Source organism: Haliaeetus albicilla, chromosome 3 (genome assembly GCF_947461875.1).
Source record: "Haliaeetus albicilla chromosome 3, bHalAlb1.1, whole genome shotgun sequence".
NCBI lineage: Eukaryota > Metazoa > Chordata > Aves > Accipitriformes > Accipitridae > Haliaeetus > Haliaeetus albicilla.
In genome coordinates, this window is record NC_091485.1 from 3926779 (window position 1) to 3940411 (window position 13633).

General features: G+C 41.4%; 1 protein-coding gene across 10 annotated transcripts in view; it reads left to right on the top strand.

The window, feature by feature from the left end:
• Window positions 1-13633, top strand: part of FHOD3 (formin homology 2 domain containing 3) — a 393264-nt gene that overhangs the window by 360499 nt on the left and 19132 nt on the right. For 3 of the 10 annotated variants that reach the window (XM_069778704.1, XM_069778701.1, XM_069778702.1), the window contains 3 exons: window positions 995-1187; window positions 9261-9432; window positions 11741-11902. In XM_069778704.1, the coding sequence (XP_069634805.1) occupies window positions 995-1187; window positions 9261-9432; window positions 11741-11902 (527 nt within the window). Of the gene's footprint in view, window positions 1-994; window positions 1188-6575; window positions 6600-9260; window positions 9433-11740; window positions 11903-12343; window positions 12641-12687; window positions 12726-13633 lie in introns of those variants that run through there. The other 7 variants (XM_069778695.1, XM_069778698.1, XM_069778696.1 and 4 more) reach the window with 5 other exon arrangements.

Here is a 13633-nt window from a genome sequence, read left to right on the forward strand (position 1 = left end):
ATTTCCAAATTGCTCTGGTCAAAGTTAGGGTCTGGATGCCAACTGATCCCAAATTTGTGGATATACATTTGAGAAGTTGATTCAGCTCTTCTTTTGTTTTCATAGTGAGTGGGTTTTCATGCCATAAGTAAGCAGAAATCCCAGTTGCATTGGAAGGGAAGGGAAGTGAATTCACCAGTTTCCTGTTGTGTTTATCATATGCATTGTACAAAGCAGAAAAATATTAATTTTTTCCTATTATGTCCTGCAACTACTACTATAGTTCTCCAAAAATGTATCCATGTACTTGCATCTTTCTAGGACCGAGAAGACTTTTTATCATCAGGGATGTAGATGCAGTTAAAAGGAATTCCCATACATTTTTAAGCATTCAGCACGCTATTGTAAATCATGCAATATAGAAGCAATAGTAAAGGTTGCAAATAGTGCGAAAGCTCTGAATGCCACAAAAGCAGTAAAACTGTGAATTGAGAGTATCCCAAACTAAAGTACTTGGTAGATAATACAATTTTATGGTCAGTTTTGTGAACCAGAAATTCTTTCCTTCTTGTGTTTGCTAGCCTGTAAATCTGCATTCTTCTTGTCTAGACTTTCCCCAACATCCTAACAGCTTCTTTGAAGTTGCTTAATACAAATAAATAGAATTGAAACTTAATAAATATTTTTTCTATAACTGAAATGAAATTGGCCATTCACACGCCAAATTAGTCATATAAAGTAGATGGAGTTCCATAAGAGTTCCATAAACATCTTATCTCCTGCATCAGCCTGGGAAAGTGGACTGGGATGAAGTTACCGTAGACAAGACTTTCATGGTTTTAATTATAAAACATGCCAGTGTTATGCAAAGCATCCATGAAAATTCTGTAGCACAAAAGAAATGATGGGAGCTAATAAAGTAATAAATGGATTCACTGAAATGTGTTTTTATTTTCCCAGAAGCCATCAATAAAGATTTTTTTCCCTTTGCATTTATGAACTCATTGTTTTCCAGGTTTCACTCATTTTTGTTATTTATGGGCCATCCTCCCTATGCAATACGTGAAGTCAACATCAATAAGTTCTGCAAAATTATTAGCGAATTTGCTCTGGAATACCGCACCACCAGGGAACGAGTTCTGCAGCAAAAACAGAAACGAGCTAACCACAGGGAAAGAAACAAGACCAGAGGGAAAATGATAACAGATGTAAGTGGCAAAATGTATCTCCCACAGCATGGATTTTTAAAACTTTCTTTCATTGAATGTCGTATATGAAGTGTTGTTACTCTTTATTTTTATTCTTAAGAGGTTCTTCTACTGTAGGTAATGAACTCTGTTCTCTTCGAAGGCAAAGCTTGCAAGTCCTTGATTGTGTATATTTTTGTTGCATTACAATTTATAGAATGAGAACAAACTAAAATTAAGCATCCAAAAAGAGCATCTCTGTGTGTTGCACAGACAGTGCCCAAAATATCTAGAAGACACCAGGAGCTGTGCGTACCTGATCAGCCAAGAATACGAAAAAGAAAAAAAAAACCTAGAAATTAGGCTTCTAATTGAGGACATGATTTAAATGATGAACCATTGTAGCCATTTAAGTGGTTACAACCAAATTTAAATGGATTTTTTTCCTCCATCTTTGAATATTCTAATATAGTCTTTAATCTTAGTATTTTATCTATTTTTATGTATGTATGTATATGCATGCACACACACAGCAATTTTCTTCTTAACTTTAAAGCACAGAACAGCCAATTTTATGCGAACAGACTGCTTTGGGGTTCTGAAAGAACAGGCAAATTTATGATCACAGTAGATGTTACCCTGCAACCTTTTTGACTCTATGATTGCATACTGATAGAATAAATTTAAATAAGATTATTTTTCTCAGCATAGCAAGCTTCAAAATCCCCTTGATTTTTTTTCACTTTTTTTTTTTAAGTTGATGTAGTTTGACTCAATCCAAATAAAGTTTTAAGAAGTGCCAGTACTTAATAAAAGTTTCCAGCTGTCTCAAAATCCAAATCTGGTGTCTCGATTAGATGCAAGTGGTTCGTTGCATATGAAGCTACCCCTGCCTTTGGCATGAAAAGCCCTAAGCTGATTACAGTTTTATGGCTCAGGCAACATGGGTCAAAATACATATATGTATTGAGACTGATCTAAATTGAGACTGTATTTAAGTCATTGACTCACGATCATTTGTAGATCTTTCCTGGCAATATCCTCTTTAAATTTGGAAATCTGCCCCATCTAGAGAAAATGTTAAACCTGTATTATTATCTCAAAAGATTTTCCTTTTGGTCTAGCCTCAGGTTAAGGAAGAGGCTCTGATTTTATGCGAAGGGTATAATATAGTCGTACAAATTTTTAAAACTACCGCTGGGGAACTGAGATCACTTTCTTCAATTGCTTCTCGGTTTTCCTGACATATTCTATAGGAGCTAAAAGATAGCATTAACCAAAGAGATTAGTAAATTAAAATTTTCATTTCCTCAGATTGCTTCAATACTTTTTACTAGTTTAAACAATACTGAGACGTGCAGGAGTTACTGTTTTCCTACTATAGGATGTAGTGTTTCTGTATTATCTGTCCCAAAGAACTGGCTGTGGCAGGACAGAAAGCTTCTCCGTGTCCTGTTCCTGCAGGAAATGCGAGGGGAAAAGGAAATCTGATCACTGGCAGCCGGGTTCCGGGAACGGAACGAAGCGACCCTTTCAAACCAGGAAAAGGCTCAGGGTTGACAGGCAGTTGGTGAGGAGCAGAGCCAGGGACGGTGGCTGTTGTCTGAAAATGTAAGAAAGGAAGAAGATGTCTTGTTCAGCTCAAGATAGTGTTGAGATTTGACAAGAATTAAATGCCATCTGACAGCTAGTGCTCCACCTAAAAATATCTTGCAGGTCCCCAGAAAGGGAGCACTTTTTGCCTATCACTAATTTACAATTATATAACGGTCCTGTTAGCTTAAAAACAAAAATCCTGCTGGAGTAAAAAACTACATTCTTTAAAATTCCCGTTATAGAGATATTCTTTACGGGAGTTATTCCTGTGGCCATATGGTTATTTCGGGACTTACTAAATCTCTTTAACTGTAGCCCAGTAATATGGCCTCGTTTACTGTTCACTTGATTGCAGTACATGGTAAAACAGAATTAAAGTTGCATCAGACTATTTGTCCCAGCTTCCTTTGACAACTTCAAAGTCAGATCTACCTCAAAACAAGTTTCCAAGTCAGCAGGATGGAAGATATTTATGCGTGAAGAACGATGAAAAAGGGGAGTTTTATTGTAGTCTTGTGTTGGCTGTGGTTTGTATCTGGTCTTGATTTTCTTAGTGTTTTATATTTGAAGGCATTGGAAAGGGAAGATATCGCAGTAATGCATTGACAGTATGTTCAACTAGTTACAAAACACTGATAGAAGAAAGTTTAGATCTTGACATTGGAAAGAAACTCTGTAGAAAGTAATTCTAGTAAGAAGTAGTCATGTGGAATTTTAGTTTTGGCTTTTGGTGACCTAGAAGGATTGTGCGGTTATTTGATATTTACCTCCTTGCCCTTTTGAAAGTTTCCTCAGGATCTCATTTTTATCACCTTACAGTGCATTGCTTTTAGGCAGAAGAAGAGGGGATTTTAGCAAAAATGGGAAAGGAATAAGCCAGCACCATCCCAGTTCTTAAATGAGAAGGCACGTATCTCTTAAACCTTGGTCCCCCCTGCGGACTTGGAAGGCAGAGGGGTGCTGGCTCTTCGCGTGGAGAGAGTCTGCTGGCTCTTCGCGTGGAGAACTTGCATCAGCTTCAGCATCTGCTCATGTGGAGTAGGGCTAAGAAACACGATGGGGAATATTTCCAGTCCTCCTTTCAGCCTTTTACCACGGAGATCTTTATGTTTATATGTTCTTTAATAGCTGAAGTGGACTGGACACTGCCAGTGTAAATCTTGGTGAATGTTGTCGGCAAGAGAGAGATAGATGGGGGCAGGGGGGAGGGTAAGGAAAAAAAAAAAGGAGAGGAACAGCGAGTTGCCAGTTTTGCAGGGAAAATTGCCTAGTCTCTGTAACCTTATATCTGGCTTTAGCCAGTGATAGCACTCATTTCAGGCACACTAAAAATAACAAGCAAGCAAAATAGGGAAGAAATGCAATTATAGATAGAAGTCTGAGCTTTTTAATGATTTTTAATAATAGTAGGTAATATAAGCATCTGTCTCCCAGATTTATGAAGCTCTGCTTTTTACGATGCTTAAGAGTTTCAATTCCAAAATTGCTATGTAATAGAAATAATATTTTGAAATGGCAAATCCACCACATAGAAATGCTAGCCTAAAGGAAGAATGGGAGGAAGGGAGGGAGGGAAGGAAGGAGGAGGATCCCAGATTGTCCTGCAACATCCAGTATTGGATGACAGAAGAATCAAGCAGCCTTTTTTTCTTAAAATTAACATCTCGTGTCCGCAAGAGGTATTCAGTATACCAATATTCTTTCAGTGCTTTTTGGTAATATTACATGTTAAAAATTTCCTGATTTATTAATCTTTCTCAGTGTGTTTATAATGATGAAATGAAGAAGGAAATAAAAGGCAGAATCTAGACACCTGAGTGAGAGCAGATTCCCTCGTGAAACAAAAGTGTATTTATTTTGCTACTTTGACTCCTGTTATCAGTATTTGCTGGGGGCAAACGGCTCTCCAGACATGGAGACGTGACGGGGATGATGAACTGCTCCTCCCGTGCGCTGGATTAGCTTTGGGTGTAGAAGACAGCGGTTCTAGGTGTGAGCCCTCTCCACCCAGAGCAGGACGAAGGGAAATGGTAATGCCCTGGGTACTGGAGAGGAGCAAAGTCAGAGAGGAGTACGTTGCCCTTAAAGTAAGTCCACAGCAGATCACTTTTAGCTAGATTAAATGGGCAGGAAGGCCGGCAGCTGGGACTTCCCCTGTGAAAATCCAGCTTGATATAAAATAATAATAATATAATAGACTTTTGTTTGGGGCACGCTGTTTGTAATGTGGGTACTCTGCTATTTCACCTTTCCCCGAGTGCCTTTTGCATATTATTTAGCTTAATTTGCACTCCTCCTGCCTTTTATTTATTCGATAGATCTACATATGGATTAGAATGCAAGTACGCTCTTGCTTCCCATTCTTCTCCTTTCTGTTTCCTATTCATGCTACGAAGTGAACAGTGGCCTTCTTCAGAAGAATTGCTTTATGGTGTGACTCCTTGCCCCCCCGGGGGATGGAAAAAACCCAATGGATCTTTTTAATGTAAAGGGGACATACCTGCTGAGGTCCCTCTGCAAAACATCTGCCTGTGTTTCTGTCAGTGCCTCTGTGTCCGAAGAAAAATAAGCATCTCACTCTTTAAATAAAACATACCCTTAAAAAGTAATGTTAATGTGCTGCTCACCACTCTCACAGCTAATCTTCTTATGGAGATTGTGCTGAAACTAAGCTGAGGGCCAAAGTAAATCAGGCTTTCATTTTTAATGATGAATGTTTTTGGAACAGAATGTATCAATCCCAGACAGAAATCATAGCTGAGATGGAGATAAGGTCAAAAATATGTATTAGTAACACTAGGGAGGGGAGTAGAATTGGTGGAATGCTTCATCTAAAAAACAAAACAAAACCCACAAATAAAAAAATGCATCGGATTTCTGGGCTATGTTTGCACTTCAGGAGCAATCAAACTGAAAATTATGGAGACAAGGCACCCAGATACTTGAGAAACTGTGTTTTACTTTGGGAACCTTCCATGTGGGGCATCTTACGACCCGATGAAGAATTCCCCAGGCATTTGGGAAACACAGCTCTAAATAGTTTGCTAATTCCCTGTAAAGCCCCAAATTTAAGAATGCTCCATATGCCACAATATTTTGATATGCCTTTTGCATTTAACGTAGTGTAACTGTCAAGATAGTTTTACACGCCTGCTGTCACAGAGGGTGAAAGCCCTGAATGACAAAGGATAATTGCATCTCTCTAATTTCCAGGATCTGATATCGGGCAGCTACTGAAAAACTTTAAGCATTTATTCAGAGACTACTCAGCATTTGATTTGAGTTCTCTGTTAAACTGGAAGTTAAAAAGCCCCAGCTTAAAAAAGGAATTAAAACAAGCACTGAAGTGTAGAGAAAAGGAATTGCCAAGAAGCTGACCTCTGCACTGGGAGAAAGAGCAGCCAGGACCTCCCTGTGCTGAACAGAGCTGCAAAAAGGAGAAGGGAGTCTTTCCTACTGCTCTCAATTTCCACAGGGCAAAAAGTAGGCAAGCAACCGCATGACTCAAGGGAGAGAAATAGGATGGGTTAGGGGTAGGGTTTCATCATTTCTCTAAGGAATATCAGGAAATCTTTATATATGCTACTGACAGTGACAGTCTGTTCTGCGTACAATTAACTAAAAAAAAATAAAAAATCGGCAAGCTGATAGTCTAAGGAATTAATTCCTTATACACTTTGTATGTTTATGTCTTCCTATAATTGCATAAACAGTACCGTGGTTACCTCTTACTCTGTTGTGGTTTGACCATACTGTCTGTCCTAAATCTTGCTGTTTGTCCTTCTCCACCCTGTCCTTTGTCTCCGGTGGCAGACCGATGAAGAAGAGGATGCTGAGGTATGGTTCTCTGAAAAAGCATGTCATTGCCATGTACCTGGTGTGCTGTGACATCTAATTTCTAACTCAGATAGTATGGACTGCTCAACTCCATCTGCTCAGTGGGAGCTATGAACCATGACATTTTTCTCATAGCTTTTTGGCTCAATCATAAGAATGCATTTTTACAGTCAGCTTCACCATATGCATACCTGCTCTCTTGAATAAGCATATCCTGATCTGAGGCCTTAAGAATTTTAAGTTCCTCATTTCTATTCCTTAATGTCTGTTTACTAAACTGCAAAGTATCCCCACTACCCAAAACATCAGTGATCTGAATGTTATGGAGATCATCAGTTACCTTGGGCCACAGATTACCATGATAATTTCATACTCATTATTAAGCTGTGTAAATCCAAATGGTATTATTTTATAAAGTGTTCAAAAGCATCAGGATATCGGGATGTAAAGCAAATTGTAATGGTTCTCCTTGCTGTATGAATTGCAGATAAGATACTCCAGTCACCGTAGAGGTGAGCCATGGAGTAGTTCATGTATTTGTCAGAAAGTGCTCCTGAAGGTGATGTTGAAAATGAATAAAGGAGTGAATAAATAATTTAAGAATTATAATGTGCTAGCTATAGTCATAATAAAACAATTTATTGGTTTGAGGAGCATCTATTGTGCAATGCTTTTTTTGTTCAGCATTAGAGCCTTCTTCAATTTGCTGAACATAAACAATGTGGCTTACTGCTCACTGTTTCATAATGGCAGTCATTTGCTCAAGAGTCTGGGGTTTGGGCATTAATCTACGGCAACATCTGAAAATTGAGGAAGTGAAATAAAACTTCTGGCTATAGGCCTTCTCTCCCAGTGATGATTTGTGCTGTATAGCTTGGGGCGCAGAAAGAAAATTAGATGAATTAGCCTGTTTATGCCAACACGTAACTAACCTGGGTGAATAGTAACTAACAGTTATGTGAAGACTATCCTTTTTTTCTGAGATGGTATTGATTAGCTTTGCAACCCATTGTGTATAAAAGAGTATTCTTAATGCAAAACTGGCATGCACTTTCATAGAAGTTTCTCTCTGGTTTTTTGTCTTTTAATTTCACATGTGAAACTCTAGCACTTGTGTACTTTCCACATCAAAATGTTGCAAGCTAATATTTTAACAAGAAAACAAATTTCTCACTATCAAAAATAAATCTCACACTGGTATATTTAGCTCAGTGCCTTGTAGGGATTATTGTTTTGCTACTCATTTAATTTGCTATCCTACCCCAAAAAGCCGTTATGTTAAAATAGAATTATCCTGTCATTGATTTCCAGATTAAATATTTTCAATTTGCAGTCTTGACAGCCCTGGGGACTCAATCAAAACTCTGAAAGTAGGGCCGAGTCTTTTCTTTCAATTTACCTTCCTTTTGACAGAAAGGCTCTGCAGGCTTGCATCCCTGTAACTGACTGGCTCAATACCATCAAGTGAATAATTAATGTTGTTTATTATGCAAAGGAAGAAGAGAATGCAGCACACCTTCTTTCATCTGTGCTGATCTGGTTGGAGTAAGAAAGATTAAAAGGAAAAAAGAAGATGTATTTCAGTTTCTGATGCCAGAATGATGTGACTGAGAATACTGAGGGGTATTATTGTCTGTCGACGCCTGTTTGCTGTTGACAGAGCTGGTATTTTTCTGCAGCCGGGACTGTATTTTAACCGTGCTTCAGCCTCTCTGTAGATGAGAGCAGCGGAGCAAAGACCAACATCGCAGCCCTTTGTAGGCAGAGGCTGGGAAGGGAGAGCAGCCCGGCCGTGCAAGCTCTTCTCCTCCTCCCTAGAAAGTAGCTGTTCCTGCTGTTTTCATCTGTTTCTAGATGGCTGTTTTCGGTAACCGGTGGAGCTGCTGCCTCCCCACACTACTCGTGCCCAGCTAATGTAGCCGCTGTTGTTCACGTAGTCGTGGTGACAGGGAAATCACGGGGGAGCCGGGGAAGCAGAGGGCAGATTCCTAAACCTCTTGTAAGGTTTTGTTTGTTCCTCTAACTGCTGACTGCAATTTTTGTGTTTTGGCCATGAAATAATTTGGCTGGCTGTTTTGGGACCAGGGATTTTTTTCAGCGTTAGTGGTAAATAATGCATTTTAAGGTTACTTGTAGGTATTTGTGTTATAGAGCAGTTTGAGAGTTTTCTGTGCAGCAATGCAGAGAGGCAAGAGGGAAAGGACTCTCTTCCTAGGCTGCTCTCCCCGTTTGGCTTTGTTACTAAAAGGTGACTGTACCGAAAAAACAGCAGTTTCTTATTTGTGTTGGGTCTCGTGCTGTCCCCGTCGGTGTCGTACCTGACCCCAGGTCAGGCCCAGCCTGGGTCAAAGGTGTCAAAGCACGTCTTCGCTTTGTCCCTTATACTCTCAGAGAGAGGACCAAAATGATAAAAGCTTGAGCTAATGCATCTGGTTTTCCTCTGGTTGTGTCTGCTGCCTGCTGTCGCCCCGTTTCCAGTTTATTTCTGCTCAGGGTGCATGCTCTGGGAGAGGACTGGCTCTTCTGGGAATAGCTGCCCTCCAAACCAAGCCCGGGAGGACGTTGTTCACCTTGCAGTTCGCGGTCAAAGACCCCGGCCTATTCTCCGTCCCGTTTTCTGTTGAAACAACAGATCCGTGTGTTTTTTTCCCCCTCCCGCAGTCCGGCAAGTTCTCCAGCAGCTCCCCCCCCTGCCAGAGCCAGCCCCAGGGGCTGCAGTACGCCGAGGACGCTGCAGAGCACGAGAACATGAAGGCCGTGCTGAAGACCACCTCCGTCAGCGGGGAAGGCACCACGGCGCTCGGGGTCCGCACTCGAAGCCGGGCCAGCCGAGGTAAGCGCCAGCGGGTTCCTTTCGGCCACCTTTCTTCTGGTGCGGTAGCCACGCGGCGAGCCCAACGCGGGTCGCGGCCCCCTCGCGTAGCGCCCGTGGCGGAAAGGGTCGAAGGGGAAGGAGAGGACCCAAGGGGTGTTTTCCACGCTGGAAGTGGCGATTTGGGGCACGGGGATGTAGAAGGATTTACCTGAAGTTTGAACGTGTGGGTCGCAGCCCGCGTTGGGGGCACTTGGAGTCCAAGCCTGCAGAAATTCTCACCTCGCCCCGCCACCGTGAACGTGGCTGCCCGCTTAACACCCCAATTTTTAGTCTTGTTCTCATCATGAAAGCAAAATGGGCCATCCGGGGAATCCATGATGTGGTTTTATTTTTATTTTCAATAGAAGCAAGTAGAAAGTAGCAATTCAAATTGAAGTGAAAGGGCCCTGCAGCATTTTAGGGAAGGGTTGGGGAGAGGAAAACAGGTAGGAAAAAGATGATGAATCTTTTAACTACCTCCCTGCTAAACAGCAAAGGTAATGGATTCAGCGGAGGCTAGGGGCATAAAAAGCTGCTGTGGACAGCCCCACGCCTCCTTGCTGTCCCGACAGATACCACTTTCTCTGAGGTCCACGGCACTCTGCTGTTTCTAAGCGTCAGCACGGGTGATTGCTGAAAGCTGACAGGGAGGAAATGAAAATCTGACCCGATCCACCGATTCCAACACCTGATACTCTGACAGAAGAGCTCAGTGGTACAACTGTTCTTGGCAATGAGATAGCCTTGGGTTTTGTCCAAGACATGATTCGTTGGTACACCTCTTCATTTAAGCAGCCAATAACCACTTTCTTCACGCTAAATCATTTTACAGACACTGGGTTCACCGGTTTATTTTCTTTCGTCTTCCCCTCACCCCCTCCCATACATGTGATACGTGGAAGTTGGTTTTGGACAAAAGGTGGTGCACCAAAATTCAAGTCTTCAGTTTGCTGTTCTGGTATTTCTTTCCCCTCACATCTGGATATCTTACACTTTCTTGATTCTTTTTTGATACCACTGATAGCACATCCAGAGCATCCACCACTAAGTCTGTAGTTTATTAAGGCTTGAAACCATGATCCTGTCTAATTTAGACGTTTCACAGCCCCAATTTAAGAAGCAAGTCAACTAGCTAAAGTACAAAGATGAAATAATTCAAGCTGCACTGCAGCAAACTGAATAGCTGAAGTAATCCATTGAATGCTAACGAGCAGTGTGTCCTGATAATGAGAGTCAGTTTGTGTTCCCCTGAAGAACAGCAGAGGCAGAGGACGCCTGAGCCAGACAGAAGCTCGTCAGGAGCGTTATCGTAATACAGCTGCTCTTGACGAGAGCCAGGAGACAAGCAGCAGGGCAAAGTGCTAATCAAAGCTGTTGTTTATTGACATCGGGGATGTGATAAAGAGCGGCGTCACCAGCGGATTTTTAGCTGCAATTCTACCACACCCACTCTTTTGCAGAACTCTCTGTCAGCGTTCACACTGCATACTAGCCTTCACATGACTTAAAACCAAAAAGCACGCGGAACAGTAGTCTGTAGTGGAGGAACCCAAAGATGCGACTGATGCAGCTCCGTGGAGTAAGGAGTGCCAGAGCCTTGGGTTTGGAGACATGGCTCACTTGTTTGTTTGTGGTTTTAACCAAAGTTGCTTATTTAGCTTTTCAGCTTGCCAATGACTCTTGCTTTTCTGCTCATACCAGAGCACACGCAGTTGTGCCAGGACACATACAGCTTTATGATGAGAAGGTGATTTCTGCATTGTGAAAGGGACAACGAGACATATCAAACCACACTTTTTGCCCGTTTCACGTCTTCTTTGCACTAGGCTGTGATACAGATGCTCGGAAGTTGATTCTTTCTCTCTTTTGGTACAAAGGACCTGTGTTGCTGATTTGCATCAGTCTCTAAACATGTGCTGTGTCTTCTAGTCTCTGTGTAATAGGAGCGGAGGGAAACATGGTCACATAACACTAGCAATCCTTGGCTTATGGACAGTCTCTAGCAGACTTTTGCCAGTTGTATGGTCAAGAATAAGATGCTGAGGCTGAAGGGAACAGAAAATTATAATTGCATTTGAGCTCTCGGTTCTCTGCTGATACAGCAGAGAGTCTAGGGTATTATTTAGACATATTCTCCATTAGGCAGAGTCTTCTCCTTTGGCCAGTTTGAAGTAGCAATGACTGAGCTGCCTGCAGTAATTCCCCCAAAAACCCAATTGCAAAACCAAAGTGACGCAAGAGACTTTCCGTCTTCTTTTCCCTCAATTCATTTGCTGGACTTTTCCAGGCCGTATCGGTTCATGGAACGCTGGCAACGACGATTCACCTAATGCAACGGATGACGCAGCAGATGAGATCATGGATCGCATTGTAAAGTCTGCCACCCAAGTGCCAAGCCAGCGAGCGGTGCCTAGAGAGAGGAAGCGGTCACGAGCAAATAGGAAGTCATGTGAGTATATGGCTATTAAATTCCTCACCATAAGCAAATGTGCAAATATTTATGTGTATCGGTGTAGGAACCAGGCATTTAGCAGGCAGACATGCATTGGTAGTTCATGGTAGCTTGAGTGTATACTTAGGATTGGCGTATATTCCTCTTACTATTGTTTAAACGATGTTGTATGCAGTGGGAACTTGAAATGTCCTTAGCAGTAAGAGAAGAAGAGTGGTTTATGGTGCTTTAGAGCTGTTGACAGTACTTATTCATAACTAGAGAAGTCAGATCAGGACCTCAAATGGAGACTGCTTAAAATGCTGTAAGGTACTGTGGACTGGCATAAAGATTAATAGTTTTATCTGTAGCTGAATGTATTCATAAAGCAAAAAGTAGTTTGAGCTATTTCACCTTTTAAAATCTTTCTCTCTCACGCTATGTACTATCCTTCCGCAGCCCCGAAAACAAAATGTCTACTGCTGCTTGGCTGCAAAGTGGTTATAGAGGAGCTTAACTTCCACTGGGAAGAAAAGGTAGCACATTTATAAGGTGGTCTTTCAACGGTGTAGTGTGGCCGTAGGGCTGAGCTGCAGCACCCAAGTTTGAGCAATTTGATTTCACGCTTTAGTAAATACAATGTTTAAGAGGTGACGATCTTTCTGGCTCTTTTTTTTTCCTTATGTGCAGAGACTACTGTGATTACTGTGAGAAGGATAACTACCCAAAGAACATAAGATTTTAGTATTTAATGTCATTCACCATATGTGGCTTTTTGACTACCTTTCCATCCATCTTTTTAGCATTTCTGGGAAGTTAGGACAAAGAGGAGACAACAACAGTGAGTGAAAAATCACACAGATTTTCTTTTTTGTGGAATTGTTCTAACATAGTGGGTGATCAAAACCATTTGGTATAAGCAGTGATTGCTATAAACTAGCATGTGCTGAAAGCATATTCACTTTCCCCAGCTTACTAAGAAAGGACCTTCTGCATGTGGCAAGAGCAAAAGCAAAATGGACACTCTAGTTAGATGAGCCAGATTCTAAGCAAAGAAAATGAGCTGACACTGGATTGTCTGTCTTACTTTCCGTCATACACTGTGCCGTACCTCTTTGTGGCATCACCCTCTGCTGCTACCCACTTCCCCACACGGTTCTGATGTTCTGCACGTGCTGACTGCCCTAGTTGGCTTGTGCGTATCAAATAAACCTCCTGTATGTTTGCCTTTTTCCATGGTTTATCCCATGCTAAAATATTTCCTCTGTTAGCGACACTATCTTCACGCACACACGCCAAAAAGTCTTATTTCTGCTTTTTACCGGGTACCTTTTTCCCAAGGAAGCACTTGCTGCAGGAAAAAAAAAACCAAAACAAAACAGGATAATGATAATAAAAATACTATATATTTTTCCCTGGAGCTGGCTTTTATATTCAGTATAAACATTAACAGGGATTAAGCATTCAGTAAATGTTTAGGCTGGGACTGATTTCCATTGTAATTAATCATGACAGAATCCAGCTCTTTTGCTTGTTTGTTCTTCAAGATCAGGATGAGACTCTTTAAGTGGATTAAAAGGCAGTTTCAAAATAAACATAAAGTTCAGTAGTTTAGCATCCCTTTCAGCTGACATGCTGAAAGTGTGAAAGGAGAATATCTTAACTGAACTGTTTCACTCTGATATACCTGGATGTTGAATAAATGAAGCAGTTCAAAATGCACTCAGCTGGACTGATAATATGGCACCT